Genomic DNA, 17,554 nt, shown 5'->3' with positions numbered 1-17,554 from the left:
TTGCATTCATATTAGAAATGTTGCAGTACTTATACATATTTTGTAGTGATCTCATCTTATATTCAAATAATTCGTACAGCAAATAACTACGCACCGTGTCAATTTTGCCTGATAAAAAGTGTCCTTATGTAATTTATATAAGTTATTGATCAAGTCTAAACGAAAACACACAGTCGTTTAAGAAAAATGTTTACTTAATCGGTTTGACATTTATTATTTTACGAATCTTGAAATGCAGCATTAACAGGTATATGTCTTAATCCTTCTCATTTGCAACAACTGTGTACGCCGTGTCTTGAATTACTGTTTATCGGTTAATGACCGTGAAAGTGTGTGTGTGTGTGTGTGTGATTATTTGGTATCCTGTGTCTAAGTTTGTTGGGTTTAATGTAACTGATATTTGATAATGACTGAGTAATGTTAGTTTTTCATTGAAGGAATGTACTTGAGTTCGTATCTAAATGCATACGTATATATATTTACGCAACATACATACGAACAGACATTATAAATACCATAACTATATATATATATATATATGTGTGTGTGTGTGTGTACACACATATATATACATGTATATATGCATATATATATATATATATATATATATATGCGCGTGTGTATGTATGTAATTTTAAGCGGTTAGTCCATATACCTTGTATGCCGTACATGTATGTACACGTTCCATAAAGTGAATATTCATTTATTCACAAGTTCGTAGGAGTTCATTTTCATATACTGTTCATCTCTTTTTTATTTAACTCATTCTTCTAATATCTTGAATTATAAAATCACCCTTGTTTTACGTAATGTTCGTTTACGCGTTTAGTAGCATTTTCTGTTTGTATTTTCCGTGCTCTTCTATACATTACGACAGAAATGCGTTCAATAACGCCAACATTTCTCTAGATTAATTTTTACATACGCTAGTCGATTATATAAGATACGGTAAATCTCGGGATCATTTTCTTCCTGGAATATGAGTCAGGGGGATCTCTGGTTAAATGATCTCACTGCGTGCGTAACGGCTATCTTGAAGATGCTGAGTTATTCCTCAAGGTCGGTTACTCGAACCGCTAAAGATTCGCGCCGAAGTCTTCTCGGAAAATGGAACGAAGGGGAAACGTATTGGTTGGGTACTTGAACTCTTTCCTTCTGTAATTCTTCAGCTAGGATACTTTATGGACAGAGTTACCAGACCATAAACTCGAAAGGGTTCCCAAAGGGTAGATCAGCCTGCAGAGAGAGAAGGGTTATTCCCCAAGGTCGGTTACTCGAACCGCTAAAATTCCCCCAAAGTTTTTTTTTTTTTTCAGAAAATGGAATGAAAGGAGAAATATTTAGGATAGGTACTTGAAGTCTTTGGCGTTTCTTTTTTTTTCTTTAAATATTCAGCTGACAACCCTTTTGGGCATCAACAGACTATAAATCCAAGGGGCTTCCAGAGGGAAGTCAGCTGCATAGAGAGAGACAAGTAAGGGTGATATATATATGAATAAATATGATGGAACACATGATAAAACAATACACCCGAAATTCAGGAGACGTCATGCATAGAGCAGGAATGAATAATTCTCTGCATGCACTTTGGTGACTTGAGCAAGAAGCCAATATAGGATGTAAGTGCTTAAAGAAATTTATCTCTAAATAGGTATTTGACTGCAATATTCACTTCAGAAAGACCGTAGACAGCTGGGGATGAGTGACTGAATTTGGTTTAGTGACAGTCGAATGAAACAGGCAAAGGCTTATAAATACAATCTAGCAATAATTGTTATCGTTGGGAACTGAATGTACTAAAACCTTTTAATTTATTTGTGTTATTCAGTATTACCTTTTATCAGGGCGTGCTTCACGTTAGATGGTCTTTGGTAACAAGGAACTGACTTGAAAAATAAAACGCCATTTATTCTGCAGTACTTCAAAATTTTTTCTGATTTGTAACTACATGGATCTTAGCTTCATGTAATGCAACACTTTAGTGTTATTATTATTATTATTGTCATTGTTATTTCGCTTTTTTCAGCACATTTCTCCTTGTTTAATATACATAACGTGAATTTCCATTCAACAAGAAACTTAAGTACCATGGCCAAAATTCTAAAACTAAGCAATTCATAGATGATTTTGGTAATGACTGAAATTTTCAAGAATTCAGTTAGAATGTCAGCTGTAAAACTGAAGATGAATTATATAATTATTTTTTGATAGAATTAATATCGCAAGAAGAATATTCTTCATCTTTTCAAACTTACCGAAGAAATTGCAAAAATGACACAATGAAATCTTGGTATTACAGAAACCTCCATTTTTTACCAACTGCTACCAAAATGATTAAGATATTACTAATATAAGATATTACTAATATAAGATATTTTTTAATATAAGATATTTTTATTTAATATAAGATATTACTTAATTTAAGATATTATTTAATAAGATATTACTTCATAGAAGATATTTTACTTAATATGATATTACTTCATGGAAGATATTACTTGATAAGATAATACTCCATAGAAGACATTACTTAATAAGATATTACTTAATATAAGATATTACTTAATAAGATATTACTGAATATGTAACAGTCTCTTCCCTGTCATTTGACGATAAAGAGAGCGGAATTCGAAAGAAAAAATTCCGTTATTCAGATTCTCTCAAATTAATCACAGGTTAGTGAACTAGAACGTCAAGGTCAGCCATGTTTTGACATGACGATGCTAACTTGAGGTGGGGAGAGAGAGAGAGAGAGAGATTTTAACTCGGGAGAACTTTGCAGATACCAAAGAGGCCTCTTAGGGAAAATTTAGATATTTTCTTGAGAGAGAGAGAGAGAGAGAGAGAGAGATTTTAACTCGGGAGAGCTTTGCAGATACCAGTGAGGTAATGCAGGAGAAAGTTAAGATGATTTTCTTAGAGAGAGAGAGAGAGAGAGAAAAGAAAATTAAATTTTAACTCAGTAAAGCTTTGCCGATACCAGTGGGTACCCTAGAGAAAGTTCCGGTAATGTTTTTTTGGCGTGACAGAGAGAGAGAGAGAGAGAGATGAGGGGGCTCGATGTGTGAGTCCTTTCATTGTTCCGTGGTATAGTTCTACGTTCCGAAATTCCCGGGGTAAGTAACCCATTATTATTATTATTATTATTATTATTATTATTATTATTATTATTATTATTATTATTATTATTATCATCATCTTTGACGGCTTAATTACGGCTTGTAAATGAAGAAATTATAAAAAAACACATAGTAAAAAAAGTCTCGTTTGTAGAATAACTTCAGAGTCTGCAGATAAATCATTTTTAAAAGGAAACTTTAAAGAACTCTAAATGTCAGAGTTGCTTCACGATTGAAGCGTATGATATACAACCGTCTTCGTACGAATTGCTGTCCACAGCAAAAAGCTTAAATACAGGTTGTATTCGACCTGTATGTATGCCCTTGTGTAGGAGATTATTTTTGGACGATGTATCGCGTCATTTTTCTGTCTGTTAACGTAAGCTAATACCGATCTTAAGGAAAATGACTAGAGGGTCGAAATCCCAGATCTTGTCTTCGGTTTGGGGTTTCAGATCGACTTTTTCCAATTTTTTTTTTTAATATAATGCCAAATGTTTCCATAGTCTTTTGTCCTTTAGTGTAGGCCTATGTCAGTTTTTATTGTGATCAGAATGATAAAATGGATGGTCTGATATTTCAAAGCTGGGTTCTTGTCAGCCTCAGCCAGGAGAATTGCTATATACATCATATATATATATATATATATATATATATATATATATATATATATATATATATATATATATATATATATATATATATATATATATATATATATATATATATATATATATATATATATATCTATAAACTATTATCACATCACCATGATTCATATACAATCCAAGCTACAAACGTCCTTTAATATCCAATTCACTCTACCTCGAGTAATATATATTTTCATATATGTTGCACCAAGAGAATTTTTAGTTGATAATAAGTCCACCGTCCCGTGGGGTCAGACCAGCGACGGACGAGGAATCAGGACTACAGTGACACACTAACCAGTCGGCCTGAGGTATAAGTGAATACCATCATCCCATCAACTCACCCGTGTGTGTGTATGTTTGTGTTTACACCTATATGTATATATATATATATATATATATATATACATATATAATATACATATATATACATATATATATACACATATATATATATATATATATATATATATATATATATATTTATATATATACATATTTATAGTGTAAACACAAACATACACACACACACACACACATATATATATATATATATATATATATATATATATATATATATATATATATATATATATATATATATATATATATATATATATATATATATATATATATATGATGTATTATAGCAGTTTCCTTTCCGAGGCTGACAGGGGAGCCAGCTTTTGAAATATCAGACCATCCCATTTTTATCATTCTGATCACAATAAAAAATGGCAAGAGGCGCGCACGTTCATATAACGACGAACTGGTCCATTTTCCTCGCCACACCCTCCAGGACATTTCCCGAACTAATTTCGTCGTTCCAGCGTGTGATGCTTTGCCTCGCTAGGTAGCAAACCCAAGGTTCCTTCGAACTGAGTGGGTGGATATATTACTCCTGACTTATCCTCTCTCGCATGGCATTTCCTATCACAGTCCATTCCTTTTTTTTGCCTTGCGTTTTTATTTCCTAAAGTCAGGTAAATTTTTTGTTTACAATTTAGCATTCTATCACTTTTCTTATTTTAGTTGGCTGGAGAGCGCCCCAAGAGTGATTCCTCTACCGTGTAGGTACATTTCCACCCTGTTGTTAGGAGAAATATCCTTATTCCATCTCACATGGCATTTTCTATAGCAGTCCATTCCTTTTTGCCCCTTTTTTTTCCTTAAAGTCAGGTGTATTTTTCACGTTTACATTTTAGCATTCTATCACTTACCTTATTTTAGTTGGCTGGAGAGCACCCCAAGAGTGATTCCTTTACCATTTGGGAACATTTTTACCCTGTTATTATCGTTTTTTTTTTCTGAGTCAGATGTACTTATTGTTTTTACATTTTAGCATTCCATCAATTATCTTATTTTAGTTGGCTGGACAGCACCCCAAGAGTGATTCCTCTGCTATGTAGGGACTTTTACCGTAGGACTTTTTACCTGTTATTAGGAGAAGTATAGGCAGACTGGCTGGTTGTAACCAGAAAAGGCTAGATATTGCCAGATAGGTTTTCCGGTAGATGTATGGTTATATGGAAGGGAGGAAACAGTTCTTTGTCGTTGAAGATATGGATTAGCTTATTCCTGTGACTGATGGACACTTCTGAAAGGTGATCAGAAGGCCTTTTACAGTAAAGCGTTTATTTTTAAAATATAATTTTTCTCTTGGGTGCCAGGATGAGGATGGTAGACATCACCTTTCCAGGGCACTCAGGGAAAGGAGTTATGCGGTGATTGGTTTGTCCCCTTGACTGTGAGGTATTTACTGTTAAAATGTCGTTTTCTCTTTTGATTGCCGGGATGAAGATGGTGAACACCACCTTTCCAGGGTACTTAAAGAGTAAAATTTATTTTCAATAGGAAATCTTAGTTTGCTGTTTAGAATTGTAATTTGTCCATAGCTATATAAAACAAGGCAAATTTAATCTCAAGGAGTTATTCTGTAGCAAAGTTCATTTTAATTTGCATTTATTTTAGAAACTCTGTAAAAGTCAGTCCAAATTACGGGTATTTCAACATTTCCTCTTTATATTTTAGCAAGCGGATCGCAAATATAAAAACAGACATCCCCCAAAAAAATAAAAAGAAAATTGACTGATATACGCCTCTTCCTGGTTGAAACTTTTCCTTTCCGTGAAATTACTGCACCTAACGTGATTGACAGATTGATGTAACACTTCGTAAGCAACCAACGAAGCGAGTTCCTACAAATCACTAGAAGTTAATATTTCACCCCCACCCACCGTACCCCAGGGATTTAATTTCCAATACATGACGGTTCAAAGGTGTTTCCTTGGCGAAGTCGTGCGCCTGTGATGAAAACGAATTGGTTTCTGGTTGGTGGGTGACATAAGGCATGGTTGGCTATGCGGAGAACGGGTTTTAGTGGTATCCTGTATCTAAAAATAATACAGATTTTTTAAATCAAACTGGGAATAAATGGCAGAGGTTTGGCCACAAATTTCTTGATTTCCCAAGAAAAATAACTAATTTTTAGTTTTCAGTAAAAGTAAACTATTGTGCCGACTTTGACTGTCCGTCCGCACTTTTTCCTGTCCGCCCTCAGATCTTAAAAACTGGTGAGGCTAGAGGGCTGCAAATTGGTATGTTGATCATCCACCCTCCAATGATCAAACGCTGCCAGGTGCATCCTCAGCCTCGGTATTAATCATTTATTAAGGTTAAGTTAGCCATGGAGTGTGCTTCTGGCAGCGACATAAGTTAGGCCACCCAGTTGGCCCGTGGTTCCAGATTTCATGGGCCGCGGCTCGCACAGCATATACCGAGACCACCAGAAAGGGATAGATCTATTTCGGTGGCCTTGATCCTACGCTAGCGGCTGTTCTGAAAAACTCGATTGCATAAAAGAAACTTCCGAGCGTTTGTTTTACTTGTTTTGTGTTGTTTATAAGTTCACGTGTCTTTGTAAGCAATGAAGAGTTAAATTTCGTAAAACCTGCTTTACAGAGACTAATTTGCCCTTAAAATCTTTGCAAAACAGGTCTTCATTTTGTCTAGATATATGGTTGAATGCAGAGTGCAATCAGTCTTTTCATGACTTCCCTTTTGTGTTTTTTTATAAGTACAGGTGTCATGGTAGCGCACTGTAGAGTTAGATTTCAGAGAACCAGCTTTAAAGACACTAATTTGCCACTGAAGTCTTGTCAAAAAGGGTCGTCATTTACACCAAAGATAATGTTGATTATATGAGAAACTGATTTTTTTCAGGTGTTTTTATAAGTAATGCACAGTTAGACTTCGTAGAACCTGCATTAGAGACTGTTGTGCCCCTAAAGTCTTGAAAAATAAAAGTCTTCATTTACACCTATGATACTAGTAAATGCTACAAGAACTTAATTTTTTCAAGTGTTTAAGGCCACAGGACAGGCTTTCTAGTATCCCTAACTAGCCCAGAGCCGAAGGAAACAAGAAAAATAGAAAGTAAGAGAAATGAATAACAAGAGTTATGGAAAACATAATGGCTGTATTAAAATGGAAAAGTTTTTAGCTAGTTGTAAAAGCATAGCAATCGATTAAGTGGCTCTTCTGGTAATTGCAGGAAAGGTTAAATCTTACAAAATCCCTCATTCTATAAACAGAAATTGAATATATGTATATATATATATTATATAAATATATATATATATAATATATATATATATATATATATATATATATATATATATATATATATAACTATTCTACCTGAGTTGTATCAGACTTCAAACCACAGCGTATCGCTCAGACAAATTCACCGGCTTCCTTCTAATTATTTATTTTTATGACTGGGCGTTTATCCTTCCAAGTACCTTAATAACTGGGTTTTGGTGACTGCTTCAGCGTAAGGCCGAGATAAATAAATAACGAAGATAAAAACACCATTGCTCAGAGTACTCGCTACGGTGGTAGCCTTGACGAAGTTATTTGACAATGCGCCTGCTCACTAACTCTGAAATATTTCCGAGCTAAGCTGTACGTTAGCTTTGCAAAATATGCAACGGTTTTATTTAACGCTCTTATGAATAACTACGAAGCGTTGTATTTTGTAGGCAACCATACTTCTTAATGGTCTTCCGAGATATTTTTAAAAATTATATTTTTATTTTTGTACTTTTAGCCTCGCGGAACAGTCGTTCAGTTATATTCGCTTCTTATATTTGCAAGGACATAAGCCAAATATATAAAGTGATAGCCGTATATTGCTTATATATTTAAGCACAAACCGGTCGCAGGGTAACGGGTGAACCATGAATGTATATTTCTTATTAAAGTGATTCAGGATTTGGGAGATTCTCAGTTCAGGTAAAGTGTGTAGAACTATATTATATATATATATATATATATATATATATATATATATATATATATATATATATATATATATATATATATATATATAATATATAATGTATATATATAATTATATATATATAATATAATATATATATAATATATAATATATATATATATATATATATATATATATATATGTGTGTATATTTATTATATTTTCTATACATACATACCATTACAAACTTTTACCTCAAATAATATCACAAAAAAATCAAATAAGAGATTTTTAGTAACTTATGGAGAAATCGGAATTATAATATATATATATATATATATATATATATATATATATATATATATATATATATATATATATATATATATATATATATATATTCATTCATTCCTCTCTCTCCGTTGCATGAAGAAAACGACAAATATTACTCCTGTTCTCGCTACTAAAATACGTAGCGGTCTTGACACTGACCGTCGCATTCTTCTCGTTGAAGGCAACGCTGCTACTCAGTGTCCTCCGCCTCAGTCAAGGACTCCTCTCCTCCTCCTCCTTCTTCCTCTTTGTCCTTCTTAGGAGACTGACGTCCTCTTAATGGTCCGATAAACAATACGCGACGAGATAGGTTGTCTTTTTTCCTGTGGTTAATTTTCGATTATCCCGGTTTTTATTTTGAGTTAATGGTATGTGTTTTTATTTTTATTTTTTAAAGTTTAGGTTGGGTAATCTCGTTGGTGAGTCGAGGGAGGTTAATAAAATGTTATTGTCTTATTTTGCTTTTATTTGTCGGTGTAGAAATCATTTTCATTTTTATATACTTTGATGCTTCGTATTAATACAGAACTGAAATCCGTATTACTCGAGTTGTTATTATGAGATAATTTTCTTATTCTCTTTCTAATTACCAGTTATTTTCCCGTTCTCTTACCTCTCTCCTCCATCCCCCTCTGAGTGTTCCCTGTTTTTCCTCACCTCTATGGACATCCTACCATTACTATCATAATGAAGGGATGTATTTACTAGTATAATGAAGGGACCTTTTATTATTTATTACTAGCATAATGAAGGGAAGTATTTATTAGTATAATGGATGTGTTTACTAGCATAACGAAGGGACGTACTTGTGTAATGAAGGTAAGTATTTACTAGAATAATGAAGGGATGTATTTACTGGTATAATGAAAGAATGTATTTAGAAACAGCCAATCTCTGGGGTTCATTGCGAAAAAATCTTTTTAGAAATTACTGTTGCAGAATCGAGTGACATTTTCATTTGCAGATCTAGATTACCTGTTCAGTAATTGCCATTTTGTATAACGGTTTCATAAGTAGTGAAATTAATATTATGTAAAAATCAAACTTCCTGGAGATTTGTTGCCTGTCCAGTATACCATTTCATGTGTTTCTTCAATAAGAACTAGCTTCCAGTTTCTTTAACAAAAACTAACTTTCCAGTCTTTCCAGTTTATTTAATAAGAGCTTACTTTCCAGTTTATTTATTAAGGACTAACTTTCCAGTCTTTCCAGTTTATTTAATAAGAACTGCCGTTCTAGTCTTTCCAGTTTATTTAATAAGAGCTAACTTTCCAGTTTTCCAGTTTATTTAATAAGAACTAACTTTTCAGTTTTCCAGTTTATTTAATAAAGACCTAATTTTCCAGTGTATTTAATAAGAACTAACTTTTCAGCTTTTCCAGTGTATTTAATAAGAACTAACTTTTCAGATTTTCCAGTGTGTTTAATAAGAACTAACTTTCCAGTTTATTTAATAAGAACCAACTTTTCAGTTTTCCAGTTTAATAAATAACTTAACAGTTTTTCCAGGTTATTTAATAAGAACTAACTTTCCAGTCTCTTTGACTAGAACTGACTTTCCAGCAATATCAGGTTTTATCAACCTAGTATCTCTTCCAGGCCTTAGTCCAGTCTGCCCTGGACGGCTTCAATGTCACCATCATGGCCTATGGACAGACGGGGTCGGGGAAGACTTACACAATGCTGGGCACGGATTCGAACCCAGGCATTGCACCCAGGGCGTTCCAACGCCTCTTCCAGCTGATCGATGAGAACAGGTCGAGGAACGACGTCCAGGTTGCTACTTACATGCTGGAACTGTACAACGATAAGCTGGTAGATCTGTTGAAGCCTATAGGCGGGGAGGTAAGGAATGGAAGCGTTTTATTTCTAGCTGTTGTTCCATGTTGAGTTTGGAGAGACGTAAATAAGCTTAGTTATTTTCAAGTCAGTGGCCCCTGTAGGCTTGTTCAATATGAGTAGAAGTTAATCTTCTGGATAAATAATAATAATAATAATAATAATAATAATAATAATGTTTAAAGTTTATTATGGATATTTGCAGAATCTTGCCAAAAGATTTCTACATTCCTCTGGTAAATAAACTGAGGCCAACTTTTTCAACGTTTACACTATGAAAGGGTACAAGGACTTGACAAAAAAAAACTTGTGGCGTTAACCACTCTTTGAAAAGGTACAAACACTAAATTAGAAACAACTTCTGACGTTAGCTACACAATGAAAAGGTACAAAGACTTAACAGAAAAACAATAACTCGTGTTATTATCTACAGTTGTAAAAGGTACAGACACTTAACAGAAAAGACAATTTGTGTTCTTACCTACATTTTAAAATAGTTCAAAAACCTAACAAAAACACATCAAAACCTCTATTTTTCTTCCAGAATGACCGAAAAGGTACAAACGCTCAACAAACAAACAAACAAAAATAACTCGCGGCCTTATTTACACTTTGAAAACGTCCAAAACCTAACAAAAACCCACCAAAACCTTTATTTTTCTTGCCAGAACGACCGAGAAAAGATCCAAAACCTAACAAAAACCCACCAAAACCTTTATTTTTCTTTCCAGAACGACCGAGAAAAGGTCCAAAGCCCAACAAAAACCCACCAAACCTTTATTTTTCTTAACAGAACGACCGAGAAAAGGTCCAAAACCTAACAAAAACCCACCAAAACCTTTATTTTTCTTTCCAGAACGACCGTCTGGAGATCAAACGGGACAAAAAAGGAGTCATCCACGTCCCAGGGGCAACAACTCGCAGCGTGGCCTCGGCCAGCGAACTCAGCCAGGCGTTCCAGGAGGGTCTGACCAACCGCCACACGGCCTCGACCAAGATGAACGTCGAGAGTTCCAGGTCCCACCTCCTCATCTCCGTCTGCCTGACGGTGACATCCAAACAGACTGGGTCTGTCTTGAGGGGAAAATAAGTTCGTGGTTTGTTGTCTTTTCTTTTTTTTTTTGGAAGTAAATTTGAAGTAAGGTATATATATATATATACTATATATATATATATATATTATATAATATATATATATATATATATATATATATATACTCTCTCTATATATATATATATATACAGGTGAATGAAAAATGAACTTCATTCTGTTTTCCACAGTCCATTACATTACAAATCAATATAAATGGATTTTCTTGGCCACCACAATATATAACTTAGCGAGTTACCTAAAAAGTCACCTGTTGTTGACAGAATTTTTCTCAAGTGTACAAAAGCCACGACTCTCTCCATGAGGGGAAAATGAAACTTTACTTTTTCCCTTCACCAGTGTCAGCTTTTTGTGAGGTGAAAGGTACAAGGGAAGGATTTTCACTTTCACCAGGATCTGCACATACTGTAGCTTTCTTGTTTCATGTTAACTGTTGTGGAGGTATATCCAAATTAGCTGTATTATATCCAAATTAATAATACTAGCATTTTTGATAGCGTAGTCGCTGTCTCGTCCTCAAAGGAGTTACCCCCATGGTTATCCTGGGAAATATGTTTCAGTAGGTGCCTTTGGTGCACCTCACTTGGTGTACCGTATGCATTACTAAAGGGCATTTACAAAGTCCCTTTAGACGCCCTGAACGAAACCTTACCTTTGTAACGGCACCTCAAGTTTCACCTGTGAATTCATCGTTTTGATTTATATAATTCCAGAATCATTATAGTTATCTCGATTACTGGTATCATTTAGCTAAATCTTATGCCTTAATTCACTTGATATGATATGATTATTTTTATGAAAACAGTCATTATAACCACAACCCCTTCGGCCTTTCAGCTGACCCTAGTTGACCTGGCGGGCAGCGAGAGAGTGAGCAAAAGCGGAGCTTCGGCGGACCAGCTGAAGGAGGCGAATTCCATCAATAAATCGCTATCCGCCCTGGGTGACGTCATTTCCGCCCTCTCCTCCGAATCGTCTTTCATACCGTATAGGTAAGACTATAAAGAATAGGTGGTATGACGCTTAAAGAGTATGAGAATATTATATATACTTTGACATTCTTAACATGTTGCCCGTAGGCTTATACTGTGTAGGTGAGCGATAACGAACATCTGTGATCCTGATCAATAGGTGGCTATGAAGCTTAAATATAAGAATAATATATTTTTTTTACATTCTTAGCTTGGTTCCTTTAGGAATATTCGTGAAAACGTCATTCAGCCATTAAATACTTTATTCATTATCTATTTACGTCTTTTTTAATTTATAACTTCATTTTATGAAAGAAAATTGATAATTTTTCATTGCTGATGCCAAAGAGATTTGCTTTGCTAAGCTTTTTTTTTTCTGAAGAAATTCGTATTCATATATTTCATCATATGAGTGTGAATTATTGCCCAAGAAGCTTCCAGCACATATAAATCATCTTTATACCAAGATTCGTCCTGTCATAGTCGCCAGATAATCTAATGGTAAACAGTACCTTCCGAAATGTTGGATGATTTTAAAGGCATTACCAGCACTATCCGAAATGAGGGTATTATGACAAGCTGGAGATAACAAGTACCAACCATAGAGACGTTATGTATGGTCTGCTACTATAGTGGTTGGTATCGTGGCATGCCACTCAGATGTCGCAGGTTCGTGTCTCCACCCAGGACGATGAAAAATCACTGTATCATGATCAGTTACTTCTGCAGTGAGAGATTGAAACCAACATTCTTTGGAAGCTTGAATTTCAAGTCAGTGGCTCCTTTGGTGTGCTTGTTCCATGTGAATAGGCTTCATCTACTGAAATAATAATAATCTTGTTGCTCGGATAAAGGCACCAGAATTCTGCAGACTAAGGCTGCGTCTACACTAAAGTAAAAATGTTATAAATACAAAGTGCCTTTATAACAGCGGCTACTTATATCTCTTTAAATATCACAAACAGGTTGTAAGTAAGTCAGCTACCATAAGTGGAGAATGAACTTTTGGACAATGCTGGATAATCTGTCAGTGTACCTCACACGGTGCACTGTAGGCATTACTTAAGGTTCTTTGCAGCGTCCCCTCGACCCCTAGCTGCATCCCCTTTCATTCATTTTGCTGTACCTCAGTTCATAGTCTTTCTTCCATCTTACTTTCCACCCTCTTCCAACAGTTGTCTCATAGTGCAACTGCAACGTTTTCCTCCCGTTACACCTTTCAAATCTCTTACTCTCAATTTTCCATTCAGCGCTGAATGATCTCATAGGTCCCAGCACTTGGCCTTCTCCTTAATTGTCTATTCTAAGTATAATGATGGAAAATAGTATAGAGCATTGATCATCAACTTCTATTCAACCTATCTGTGGACTTGTTTTATTTACATGTTGCACTGTAGTGTGGAATCAAGCGTCCAGAGAAACTAACTGAAATATGGAGTGTGTTATCAATAGATTTTCATGTCACACCCATAAAAACCGCAATACATAAAGCATTTTATTGAGTATATGGCTTAAAAATTTAAGGTCAAAACAGATTGTCAACGACTTTTGAGGAAATCGCATTCAGTAAAGATTCCTCGTGGTATCCACAGCGTAAGGTTCACTTTTGTTTTTATTTTTTATCAATCAGTAATTGATCAAGTGTGTTTTCCATCATCACTTTCTGTGAGGAAAAATAAAAACGGTATCTTCAAGGTAGGATACAATAGAGATTGACAATTATAAATAAAAACGGTAAAAGTAAAATATATTCAATTGCATGATTAACTTTTTCCATGACAGTTTTGTGCGTTTTGGTACCATCCTTGCAAGAATTGTGTTTATCATGTGTACGTGAACAAATTTCTGTCGTATACAAAGTACCATAATTTCAGTTAAGAGTAATTGTAATATTATTTTATAAAATATTCGAATATATGTGAAGCGTAGAATAATCTGTATTTGAACAGTCGAAATCTGCACACAAAGTTGTGATCCCATGTCCAGTATGTGATATTAAAACAATGGTTAGTTCTGTCGTAAGAACTGGCAACCAACTTTCACAAATTCTACTTGCATTTGAAAAAATTTTGTTTTATTTGATTTTAAAAAAATCCTCACATTTGCAAGAACGCTGTCCTGAAGATGGTAATTTCCATGACTTTGAAGATTTATAACATTAAAAATCATTGAATGGAAGTAGGAAGTAATGCTTACATTAAATTCCTCTGAAAGTAAACCCCATTCATATACAAACATTTCTGACAAGTTCTTTTATTCCATAACTCACCCTTCAACTGTTACATTTTCAGAAATAGCAAGCTGACGATGCTTCTGCAAGACAGCCTGGGTGGAAACGCCAAGACGCTAGTCTTTGTGAATGCCTCTCCTTCTGCATACAATGCAGAAGAGACTCTGGTGTCTCTCATGTAAGTATCTCTCTCTCTCCCTCTCAACTGATCATAATGAAGTCTGAGAGCCAAGAGAATGAATAAGTATGCATTTACATATGTTAACAAACCACTTGTACCATTTTCCTTGTTACTTGTTCTTGAAAGAAACAATATATATTCACTGCCATTTTTGGGCACCCTTGCAATATGGCCGAATTCCTATCAGTTGAGCAAATGTGGCCATTTGCCATGCATAGTGATCAATTGCTTCTCATTAGGCTACAATTTTCTCAGTTTGAACGGAAAGTCTGTTTGACCCACAAAAAACACCCAAGGCTATATATAGCCTTACCATTTTGCAAATTTTTAACAATTTCTACCATTCTGTTCTGAAGTGACTAACCCACTTCTCTCTCTCTTTTATTTCCAGGTATGCATCCAGAATAAAACAGATTACTAACAACGTTAGCAAAAACGCCGATAATAAGGAAATCATACGATTGAAAACTGTAAGTTCCAGCGTTTAGACTTTGCAAAATATTTATCAGGAAAAGTTAAAAGTATTATTAATAGTCAATGAAAGTCATTAGGTATATGTTATATTATTATCAGTATTATCAATGTGTGCATATGAATATTGGATTATATTTGAGATTTTATATAATCTATGTATATGTACATATACTGTATATATGTATTATATAAATAAAATATATATATATAATATATATAAACAATTTTATACATATAAAAAGTATATGTATACATATATGTGTATGTATGTATGTACGTATTTATTTCTTAAATTTTTTCCTGGTGATGGTATGTATATTTGGGGAGGCGTACAAAAGTAAAAAGGTGAAACTTAATCATATGTAGAAAGTCTACAAAATCAATTTTCAACCAGTTTTTCATTGCTTTTAATTAAGCTTGCTTTTTTTATAGAGTTCCATCTCTGTCTTTTTCCCCTTCGTCAAACACAACCAGATTGCCGTTCACTTGAAATTTCATTCGCACAATTCTTGAAATCTTTTAAGTTCACCCTTTTAACCAACTCTTCTTCTTAAGACTTCTGTCAGAGTTAATTTTTAAAACTTTTTAATTAAAATTGCTTAATCTGAAATATGTTGTAATTCAAAATTTTTTAATGTTTCCCTAATGCCTTCTTAATACTGTTATCTAATATTGTTGTTATTTTAACATTATTAAATCATTCGTTTGCTACTGTTTACAAGTCAAACTGAGCACTGCCTGAGCCACATAAGATAAAATGCTGTTTCCATCCTGCCCATGAACAGAGGATAGAGGATTTAGGTAAAATTAGCATTTTTATGGAAGAATTATTTATAGCGCTGATTCTCTTCGTTTTATGTTTTATTTTGCTTTAACTTGATTTGTCAGAGAGTGAGAGAGAGAGAGAGAGACTTACTCCGGTTTGTTTTATTTTCCTGGAACTCTGTTTCAGAAGAGAGACATTGAATACATCAGGGAAATGTAATTTAAAACGTTTTTGCATTTTCTGCAGAAAGATTCTGTGCAGAATGCAAACAGCAGTATTATCCTTTCCTTCTCACCTACTCTAACCGACAGTTATCACTGAACCTATTCTACTCAAACTCAAAATCCCTCCCTGTCTTTCAGATAATCAACAAAATAAAGAAAGGAGAAGAGCTGGAGGAAGACATAACTTGATGGTCTCCACCTCCTAACCCCCATTTCCCGGAGATCTCGAAGAGTGAAGGTTCCTTTTTTATAAAAAGAATAATCTTCTGTAAATAATTATTACATAATTGAATGATTCGTCATTTTTAGATGGAGGTGGTACACGTTTCAGTCAGGTATCGACTCATTCTGTGACTTCAACTCAATTCGTGATTCCATTTTCAGTTCGGTTGTCAGTTTCTCAAGGTGCTCAGGCCCCTAAATTCTTCTTGTGGATTTTATTTAATTCTCAGTTGCCGTCGTATTTTCATGAATGTTGTTATCACATGAAATGTTCTCTTTCAAGTGATTTGTCCAGAAGACAGAAATTGTCATAGAGCTGAGTCTTCTAAGACTAGACTAGCCAAAATATATGCAGAGTTCAACAGACAGTCACAAACATATGCAGTGTAAGATAGTCACTGCTGTAGTCAGTTTATATAGACCCCATAGAATCATGTAGGGAGCTGAGTGGGCTTGCCCTAAAACATCATCCAGTTTATGAAGGACATCTAATGTCACCTGGTATCCAAGTCTGTCAAGGGACAGTTCTTTAACAAAATACTGTGATCATTTTTTGTTTTATATCTCATAGCTTTCTATGCCAGTTTTGTTTTTTATTTTATGCCAAAATAATTTTATTACTCAAACTAGCATGCTTACTGTGTCAAGCATTACCTTATTTGTTTTACACGCTTTGTTTTATTTAAGACTTCTACATATGATCGTTATGAAGTTGACAACACTAACGAACAAATTTCAACACTGAAATTGGTCACCGAGGACTTTGTAGTTCTCTTGAGCTAATCACCAGCATTGTACATATACCATAAATCTCATTTAGTTGATCTCCATTTGTTTTTAAGAGCTACGTGACGTCATTAATTAAGCACCTCATGAATTCGTTTAATCTCTGACCTATACATCGAATGTCATCGTTGTGCAATAATTCCTTCGTCCGTTTCTGTGTGTGTGGAGAAGAAACAGATATACCTATTGTAAATAGATTCTCACTCTCTAACTTGTACACAGAAGCTTTGTATCACATGCTGTTGTTGACTGATAGGGTGTGATGACGATGATGCATATGTTTTTTGTAATAAAAGTTTTACCCTCGTTATTTTCAAAATAAAAATGGTTGATTAGAGAAGTCTTTCGTTGTTTTATTTTCCTTTT

At 34.3% G+C, this 17,554-nt stretch overlaps 1 protein-coding gene across 1 annotated transcript in view; it reads left to right on the top strand.

Annotated features, from left to right (window-relative positions):
• LOC136844165 (uncharacterized) overlaps window positions 1-17,531 on the top strand; it is a 248,847-nt gene extending 231,316 nt beyond the window's left edge. The window contains exons 12-17 of the mRNA XM_067113185.1: window positions 9,984-10,229; window positions 11,080-11,310; window positions 12,172-12,326; window positions 14,597-14,713; window positions 15,108-15,186; window positions 16,319-17,531. Coding sequence (XP_066969286.1) covers window positions 9,984-10,229; window positions 11,080-11,310; window positions 12,172-12,326; window positions 14,597-14,713; window positions 15,108-15,186; window positions 16,319-16,369 — 879 coding nt within the window. The 3' untranslated portion in view covers window positions 16,370-17,531. The remainder of the gene's footprint in view (window positions 1-9,983; window positions 10,230-11,079; window positions 11,311-12,171; window positions 12,327-14,596; window positions 14,714-15,107; window positions 15,187-16,318) is intronic.
• The last annotated feature ends 23 nt before the right edge of the window (window positions 17,532-17,554 follow it).

The sequence above is a fragment of the Macrobrachium rosenbergii genome, chromosome 2 (genome assembly GCF_040412425.1).
Source record: "Macrobrachium rosenbergii isolate ZJJX-2024 chromosome 2, ASM4041242v1, whole genome shotgun sequence".
In the NCBI taxonomy this organism is placed as follows: domain Eukaryota; kingdom Metazoa; phylum Arthropoda; class Malacostraca; order Decapoda; family Palaemonidae; genus Macrobrachium; species Macrobrachium rosenbergii.
This window is presented reverse-complemented; position numbering and strand designations above follow the sequence as displayed.